Genomic DNA, 9,704 nt, shown 5'->3' on the forward strand with positions numbered 1-9,704 from the left:
TGTGACATCTCACCAGAGACAGCATCTACATCACTGGCACCCAACCCCCCTTTGGCCCATGGGGCTTTGCATGAGGGATAATAAGTGCTCATGGGCACAACCTGCAGCCTTCTCTCCACCTGCTGAGACCCTTTGCTGTCACAGCACCAGCAGCAACAAAACATCTCCTGGGTGCCAAAGGAGAAACTCACAGATGAGCGCTATAAAGAGAGCTGTGCCAGAGTACTCTTGCAAGCACTGCATCCACACCACATTGCAGGCAGCTGGGCTGTAGGACCTGGAGACACTCCTGTCTGCAGAGCCCCATGCTATGGCAAGTGGCAGCAATAGCTGGCAGCTGTCACCAGCTCCCCAGCCCTCTTCAGAACCCCCAGGGAAGGAATCCTGCCCTGACATCCACCTGCACACCCACAGAGGCTTCATCTCACCCACATCCCACCACTCTTTGGATGCTGGGGAGCAGCAGCTTCTAGGAGGTTTCACATTCATATCACTGCCCCCCTCAGTCAAGAGCACACAAAGAAATGATGTGTGCCCTGTCCCTGTGCTGTCAAAGCTGAGCCATGGGAAGTGGTGAAAGCCTGGCAGGGTTTCTGTGAGCACAGGGAAATAATCCTTTCTGAAGCACTGGGTGGGCAGAGGTGCCATACCCTGTGGCTGTGCCTGGGGAACTGCTGTTGGGAGGGGACTTGTAGGAAGCAAGGTAGCCCACAGAAAGCAGCCCCCTCCCCAAGCTATTTGACCTTGGTGGCCTTGGGGTCCTGGAGTCACACAGAATCACAGAATCACAGAATGACCTGGGTTGGAAGGGACCTCAAGGATCATGTAGTTCTAACCCCCCTGCCTAGCAGGGCCACCAAACATACACATTTACTAGATCAGGCTGCCCAGGGCCCCGTCCAACCTGGTCTTGAACACCTCCAAGGACGGGGCATCCACAACCTCCCTGGGCAGCCTGTTCCAGGACCTAACCCACGCTTCTAGTAAAGAACTTCCCCTAACATCCAACCAAAATCTTCCCTCTTTTAACTTAAAACCATTTCCCCGTGTCCTGCTATTGTCAGCCCTTTCAAAGAGTTTTAGTCCTCCTGGGAGTAAGTTTCCTTCAGGTATTGAAAGGCTGCAATGAGGTCACCCTGCAACCTTCTCTTCTCCAGGCTGAACAAACCCAACTCCCTCAGCCTGTCCTCATAGGGGAGTGCTCCAGCCCCCTGATCATTCTTTGTGGCCCTCCTCTGGACCCTTTCCAAAATCTCCATATCTTTTTTGTACTGAGGGCTCCACACCTGGACACAGTACTCCAGATGGGGCCTCACAAGAGCAGAGTAAGAGAGGACGATCACCTCCCTATCCTGCTGACCACCCCTCTGATGGAGCCCAGGATCCCATTTGCTTTCCGGGCTGCCAGAGCGCACTGCTGGCCATTTTAAGTTTCTCATCTATCAGGACCCCTAGGTTCTTTTTCAGCCGAGCTGCTCTCAAGGACAACTCCTCCCAGCCTGTACAGGTGCCTGGGGTTCTTCCGGCCCAAGTGCAAAACTTGCACTTTGCTGTGCTGAACTCATTAGTTCACCCGAGCCAGCTTTCCGCCTGTCAAGGTCCCTCTGAATGGCCATCCCGTTCCCTCCACCGTATCAACCTGCACCACTCAGCTTGGTGTCATCAGCAAACTTGCTGAGGGTGCACTCCATTCCTCATCGATGTCATTAATAGAAGATGTTAAAGAGCACCGGTCCAAGACACACCCTTGAGGACACCGCTTGTTACGGCCTCCACCTGGACATATAGCGCATTGACCACCACCCTCTGTCTGCGGCCTTTCAACCATTGCTTATCCATCTAGTTGTCCACCCATCAAATCCACCTCCCTCCAATTTGGAGATGAGGATGTGATGGGGACCATGTCAAAGGCCTTGCTCAGGTCCAGGTAAATGACATCGGTCGCCTCCTCCATCCACCAAGGCCTCACTCATCATAGAAGGCCACAAGATTAGTTAAGCATGACCTTCCCTGGTGAAGCCATGCTGGCTGTCTCGGATCACATGCTCATTCTTTATGTCATCGAGCATGTTGTCCAGGAGGATCTGGCTCCATAATCTTCCAGGCACAGAGTGTGAGACTCACCGGCTGTAGTCCCAGGTCCCCTGCTCCCCTTCTTGTAAATGGGAGTGACGTGACCTTCTCAATCATCCGGGACCTCACCTGACAGCCACGACTTCTCAAATATGATGGAGAGCGGCTCAGCAACCACCAGCCAGGTCCTTCAGATCCTGGGATGCACGCCATCTGGCCCATAGACTTATACTCATTCATTCTAAGGAGGCACTCTTGGACTTGCTCTACCCTTACAGTGGGGAGGGATTTACCTCCTTGGTCCCCACATAGAGGTAGGGATGTGACTGTGCACAGTGACTGTGCACCCACACCAGAGCTCTCACTCCAGCTGGCTTCTTTGGCAGCCTGTGAGAAAGGTGTGTCTGCAGGTAGTAAACTTTATTGCATAATAACCCCGACAAAGATAAAGCCCTCTTTATCAGCACTTTCACTTGTACACCACACTTCATTTTCCTCTGGCATGAGGACAGGTAACAGAGCTCCCTGCTTGTGCAGATTTCCCAGGGGTTCGGGTGCAGAACTGGCCACAGAGTGGTCCATGGGCACCCCCAGATGGGTCCTGCTGCCCAAATGGAGCAGAGGATGGACAAGTAAAAGCTGTTACATCTAAGGGAGAGAGGTAGTTGTTATCCAGATACAACACATTCACTCATCCCTTCCTCCCCTCCTTCCTGAGCCCCATAGAGATGCTGTTGCCTGGAGCAAAGGAGATCAACAAGGAAAGATTTCCATACTCAGAGGGTCTGGGTCTAACATGAAGAGGAAGGCTGGGGGGGGTTGGGGGGGATCAGGGAGCTTCTTGATGATGCAGGAAGGGTGGTGGGTGCAGGGAGATGGCTACTGAGCTATGGGGTCAGTGCAGAGACCAGGCCACTGCCCAGCATGGTGCTCTCCTCCTTGCTGTGCTGTGCTGTGCAACTGGGAGCTGAGGTTCCCACAGGGCACCTGAGCCCTTCAGACTGAGGAGTCCTTGCAGCACACACAGACGTGCAGCATAGAGGGTGCAATTTGCAAAGGGAGAATTAAGAAGAGGCTTAATAAGAAGATTCAAGAAGACAAGGCAGACAGGCAAGTAGGCACAAGGCTAATGCAGACAGGTGAGCAAAGCACTCTTTTTACACAGGTTTGGCCCATTCACTCTGCCTCCTCTCCTCTGCCAGCTCCCTGACCTTGCTCCTCCTGCTGTGCTTCCCCTGCCCATCCCCAACAGGTCTGCAGAGTCCCACTGATGTTCTCTACCCTGTTTCAAAATCTCACCAGCTGCAAAGTCCAGTTTGATCTTCCTACCACTCTTATCATTTGTTTGTCAAGACTGTGTCCCTGTGTGTTCTTATTTGTCGTTTCCTCCCTTGCAAATACCTTGTGGCACTGGACAAGGACCTTTACCAGATGTACACAGAGGAGGAGATGCCCTCCTTCCACTAACTGTTACAAGGAACAGGAAAGAAACAGTGCATCCTGACAGCAAACTCCCGAGCTGGTTTTGCAGGAGCAAAGTTCGCTCTGGGATGGGAGACAAAGGTTTCTTGAGGGCCACTCCCAACAAAAAGCAGTATCTCACCTGGTGAAGTTTGCCTGGCACTGATGATGCAAGATTTTATGAGTTTACAGTTAGCTGTGGATTGGGTGTATGTGAATGGAAGACTTTGCTTCCCACTGGGGAGGAAGAAAGGTTTGCTATAGATGATGGTCATAAATTGTGACCATAAACCTTCTAGGGAACGGTATCTCTGGTTGAGCTTTCTAATGACAGCAGGACAAGCACTAGGTCAGCTGTGTCTTACAGAGTCCCATGGTGCCATGCCCCAGGACTGCATGAGACAGGGACATAGAGGGAGATAGGGATGGTCAAGCTCCATAAACCCCCCTGCCTGCCGTATAGTTATTTCCATAGCTGATGGCTGGAGGAGTGCTGCTGGCGCTGAAGACACAGCTGTAGTTTGGACTTCACACAATCACAGCACAGACCACAGTGTAATGAAAACAGTTCGCAGTGGCATGTTGCTCCTAGGTATCTTTCTCATGGCCTCTTAAGAGATTAAACAGCTGGTAAACATCCCAGAATGGCAGAGGCCTCTGAGCATATCCTCTGCTCTCACTGCAGAAAGCAAATGACAGGACACAGCCACACAAATCCCCCCATCCAGGGGGCTGTGACACAGACAAGTGAGTTCCCTGCGGGATCATGAGCCACAGTGTGACACCCCAACCTGACAGATCCCTGCTTTGCCCCACAGGTAACTACACTCAGAGCAGACAGAGCTTCCAGCAGCATGGGAGATGTTCTGGTTTATCCACCATTGCTCACCACTTTGTGCTTTTTGAATTGCTCTTCAGGAATGAGGTACCCTGTACTTACAGGCAGCTGGGGGAGATCTGCAGGGGCTCCTGCTCATAGGACATGCTTTGAACCTGGAGGGCTTTCTGCTGGTTAGCAGAAGCAAAGTCAAAGCAGAAAGAAGGTGGCCAGCAGAGGCCATTGAAAAGCCATTCCACCCTGACGGATCTTGGCCTTGCCGAATGAGAACTGTTTTTCTTGTTGAGGTTCTTGTTGATTTACCAATATTGACTTTAAGCAATAAATCCTGGTAACTGCAAACACCCGCTCCCTCCTTGGTCACTGTTGCTTATTGAGAAAATGTTAGCTCTGATCCCTCCATTTAAATAAATACACCTCTAATTACGCTGGGGCTGCCAAGGACTGCAGTGGTGTGCCCTGTGGGCACCGTGTCACCAGGAAACCACATAATCATAGGAGACTAAAGTGGGAAGAGACCCCAAGAGATGCTGAGTACAACGCTGAGAGCATGGCTAATTATGGCTAATTCTGCTCGGGGCTTTTTCCAAACAAATGAGTCTCCAAGACTGGAGTTTATCCCAGCCCTTCAGCCCCAGAGCAGCCTCATGGGAGGGCTGTCACACCTCGTCCCTTAGCGGCACAGCTCTGAGAAACCCCCTCCCCATCGCTCCGTAATCCCCCCCCCTCGGGCTCCAGTCACGCTCCCGATCCATCTCCCTGTTCTCCATGGCCTATCGCGTCCCCTGGTGGCAGACGCTGCAGCTGCGGCCCCTCGTGTCCGCGGCACGGAGTGGGATCGCATTTAAACGCAGCTGGGCTGCAGCACCCATCCGTGGTCAGATAACTTGTAGATACACTTGCTTTGATTTATACTGATAATGAGTACTTATTATGTGTGGCTTGAGCTGTCTGTGACTCCAGAGTGGCAGCAAGGGTCTGAGCTGGTTGCGGTGGTCAGTCAGTGTAGGATCACTAGCACACATTAATCAAATCAAAGTAGTTTTAGAGAAAAGGAGAAAGGGGGGGAATGGGAAAGGGAAGGGGTTAGACATTGAGGATCTTTTCTGTGTATGGCCATCTCAGCTGCATTATTGCTGCTTTCCTGCATCAGTTTGGACAATGAGCAGATGCTGTCATTACGGTAACACTCTGTTACAAACAAAAGGACCAAGATTTATTTCTATTACAAGTGAAGTAGAAGAGTAAATACAAAAAATATCTCTAATACATACTTAAATTCCCCCCCCCTACACTCATCAACAGCTTTCCTGTAGGCAAGGTGAGGTGTGCCTGCCCCAGACCCCACGTGGAGCAGGAGCTGCACTGCTCTGTCCTTCTGCAAGTGCCCACCACAGCCTGCTGCACTCATCTCCCAAAGATAAAAGGCTACTCTGAATCTTAGACTACCTTTGCTGCAAGGAAAGCCCTGCAATATTTACAGCCGAGATCCCAAAAATCAAAAGTTTCCTTATTCTGAGAATTACAAACGAAGAGTCAGATAAACACGCATTGACATCCCATGGTCCAACGTGGCGTATCCCCATTTCCCCACAGATGTGGCATATCCCCATTTCCTTGCAGCCCCTGCGCAGAGTCGCACACAGGGGCCATGTAGCTCCTTGCTGAGCACAGATGCTCCCCAGGTGGTGTGTGGCCCCGTGCCGTCCTCATCCCCTGGCAAGAGGAGAAGCAGCAGACGGTAAAGGCAACTGAAGGCAGCTGCTGGCCAGAGGAAGGCTGAGGAGACAGTTTCCCACCAAAAATAAAACAAAAAAAATAACCCACACTTAACATAAATGTCCCTGTACCTCCAGTTAGGCCAGGGTGAGGTGGCTGAGGACTGGTGAACCCAGAACCTTCTGTCCCTGCTCAGCACCGATGCAAAGCACTGATGCTAGGAAGGCACTTTGTACAGAAGTACAGAAGATGCACCCATATGTACATGCAGTCCACAGTGAGCTGTGCATTCACCAGTGCAAGCTGTCAGACACAAGCAGCAGTGCATGCAGGCACACCTGCACCCACATGCCAACACTCACACGTGTGCACATGTATGTGCAGCCACCACCTGCAGGCAGAACAGGCACACCAAGAGCCAAGGCACACCGCTCAGCTGCAGCTCCCTCGGAAGCAAAGCTCTGCCCTGCTTGCACAAAGCCCAGGAAACACAACCTGGTGAGTGAAGGGATCCAGCTCGCACCCTGCAGGCCCAAACACAGCATCCCTGAATGCAGCATGCAGCCCTAGGCGGCACGCAGGCTCCTCCTGCTGTTCAGAGAGGGTTGTCTGGGAGCAGAGCTGGGAAGATGCAGCACAGCACCACTTGCGATGGCAGCAGTCCCTGGGCACTCTGAGACTGGGAAGGACATGGAAAGGGGCGATGCTGCTCCTTAGGAATAAAGGTGCAGGTGGACACAATCAGGTTCACAGATTGCCCAGGCCAGGACAGCATCTCTGGGCTAACCCACAAATGGATTATCCACCACACGCCATCCTCTGAGGGAAAAGTCTGAAAAGTCTGAAGGATCATCTGTCCTCAGGGGATGTGAGCTCTTTGCACCAGCAGGACAAGAGGCATGAAATGAAACTAGAGAAGCGCTGTATGTACAGAAGAAACTCCCCCCAAAGGACAGTCAAGTTGCCCATTTTGCTGTCTCCAGCCTCAGACATTGTCTAGACTTTGCAAGAGAGCCCCAAGAACCTGGCCTTACTCCTGGCTGACTCCTTTGAGCATGAGGCTGGAACAGAAGCTTCCCAACTTCCAGCCTCCCACCTGAGTCACGCTGCAGTCTGCACCAATGCTGACTTTGATGTGCACACTCTCCATTCCCAACACTCCTGCTGAGGCTCCTGCTGTGCTTCCCACTTAACCTTCCCCAGTCAGAGCTCCACCAATTTGTACGACCCACACACCAGCCTTCTTCTTCTGCCCCACTCACACAGCCTCCCACCTCCATAGGACAAGGAGCTGTATGGGATCCTTGCAGTAGCAGGGCTACGTCTGCTTCCCCCTGCTCACAGCTCCTGAGTGAGACCTGCTCATTTCTGGGCTTCCTAGTCTCCTTCCAGAGGTGGTGGGATCTGTCTGGAGCGATCTGCTTGGGTTTCTCCATGGATCTATTTTAAAGCCTTTGCCTCTCGTGGATAGATTTTTAAAGCTCCTCTCTGTGTTTTCTTCTCACTTTTCCATCCTTAGGAGAGCTTGGAACAGAAAATGTGCAACCAAAGATCAGAAGACATCATCTCTGCCTTGCTTTTGAAGGAGATGCTGTCCTTTCTAGGCTACGGGCAGAGCTGGGCTGACTCTAGGGTCTGAGTAATTGAGGACGGGAGAATCCTCCCTGCAGATCTCTGGCCCAAACCACCACGGTCAAAATTCAGTGCTGGATCCCACTCTAAAGCCAGATGAGAATCCCTGGGCTTTGTCCAATCAAGTCGGGAAGATCACTGAGGGCAGAGACCCCAGAGCCTCCCTAGGTCTCTCTTACTTCTAGGGGCTGATGGCAGAACTTTGCCCTTTGAGTCCCAGAGTTCTCCCCACCTCCTGCAGCACACAGCATGCCACTGGGCTCAGCTGCTTCCCCGAACCTTTCCCATCCTGGCTGTGTTGCCGATATGGGACACAGCATCACCGATGCGGCAAGAGTGTGAAATGAGGGACGCGCTACCATCGGCACCACGTACCACACTTGCACTGCTCCGCTCGACGGGGCTGGAGAGGGCATCCTCCTGCCTCCCTCCTGCCCGAGACCGACAGGAGTTTCCTCTGCAAACAAAGTCACGGACAGCAGAGTTTTTTCACAGCGGCATCTTCCGAGAGTCCCAGGCATCAGCCCCAGGAGGGAGCGGGAAGAGCAGCGGGGAGCTCTGCTCACCTGCCCGCCCAAAGCAGGCAGCACCCAGGGGCTCCTTCACCCAGCCCGACGGCGGCGGGGCTCTCCGGGCTCCCACGGCTCCGGGCCCGGCGTCCTCCGCCTCCGCCCGGTGCGCGCCGTCGGGCAGCGCCGCGGGTCAGAGCGCGGGGACGAACCTGTCGGGGCCGCCGTGGAAGGCGCTCTGACGGAGCCCGGGGTCTGCGGCGCCCACCTGCCCGCCCGCACCGTAGGCATGGGGCAGCGGCGCGTAGGGCGCGGGCGAGCGGCGGCCGTACAGCCCGGCGGGGGCGGGCGGAGAGGCGGGCAGCACGAAGCGCCCCGGGGGCGCGTACAGAGGCCCCGCGCCGGGCGGCGCGTAGTGCCCGTGTGCGGCGGGCAGCGGGCCGTAGCCGTGGGGCAGAGCGGCACCGGAGCAGCCCTGAGCGGGGCAGGCGGCGGCGAAGGCGCAGGACGGGGCGGCGGGGGCCGGGGCCAGCTCGGCGGGCGGTGGGAACAGACGGCAGGGCGCGGCGGGGCGCTCGGCGAGGAACGCCGGGTAGGTGGACAGGTCGCTGCGCTTGAAGCGCTTCCTCCGGCGAAGGAAGCTGCCGCTCTCGAACATGTCTCGGGCGTGCGGGTCGAGCGTCCAGTAGTTGCCCTTCCCAGGGCGGCCGGGCTCACGCGGGATCTTGACGAAGCAATCATTGAGGGTGAGGTTGTGGCGGATGCTGTTCTGCCACTTGCGCGGGCTGTCGCGGTAGAAGGGGAAGCGCTCGGTGATGAAGCGGTAGATGCCGCCCAGCGTGAGCCGTCGCTCGGGCGCCTGCCCGATGGCCATGGCGATCAGCGCGATGTAGCTGTAGGGCGGCTTGCCCCGCTCCGCCGGACGCTTGCGCCGCCGCCGCCCGCCCCGCGCCCCCGCCGCCGCCGCCGCCTCCTCCCCGGGCGGCGCCGGGTCCGCCTTCAGCGGCGGCAGCGGCAGCGGGGGTCCCGGTGGCAGCCGGCTCTCGGCGGTCATGCGGCCGTCGGGGCGGCCCCGGCGCGGGCCGGGACGAGGAGCGCAGCGCGGCACCGACAACGCGGCTTTTATGCGGCGGTGTCCGGCGGCTCCGCGCCCCGGCGGCCGGCACTCCCCCTGCAACGCCCCGCATCCCGGGAGGCGCGGGCAGGGCCGGGCGTGCCGCACCGCCGCCGCCTCGGGCAGGGGCAGGGGTAGGAGCATCGCCCCGCTCCGGGCCCCTCCAGCCCCGCAGCCCCTCCCCGACTCCACGCTGCCGGGTGGGAGCCCCACGAGCACGCGACGGGACCCCACGGTGCTGGAGTGCGGAGCGCAATCTCGGCTCGCAGCCCAGTTCTGTGACAGATCCAGCGGGGCGGTGAGTGAGCGGGCTTGGATAGCGAAGCGCAGCCTGTCTAAGCGAGACGTGCTCGGACCG

At 56.0% G+C, this 9,704-nt stretch overlaps 1 protein-coding gene across 1 annotated transcript; it reads right to left on the reverse strand.

Moving 5' to 3' along the window:
• Window positions 1-5,566: 5,566 nt before the first annotated feature.
• On the reverse strand, window positions 5,567-9,286 carry FOXE1 (forkhead box E1). Its single transcript, XM_015849940.1, has one exon. The coding sequence runs from the start codon at window positions 9,284-9,286 to the stop codon at window positions 8,426-8,428; it is 861 nt and encodes a 286-aa protein (XP_015705426.1). The 3' UTR covers window positions 5,567-8,425.
• Window positions 9,287-9,704: the final 418 nt, after the last annotated feature.

The sequence above is a fragment of the Coturnix japonica genome, chromosome Z, assembly GCF_001577835.2.
Source record: "Coturnix japonica isolate 7356 chromosome Z, Coturnix japonica 2.1, whole genome shotgun sequence".
Classification (NCBI taxonomy): domain Eukaryota; kingdom Metazoa; phylum Chordata; class Aves; order Galliformes; family Phasianidae; genus Coturnix; species Coturnix japonica.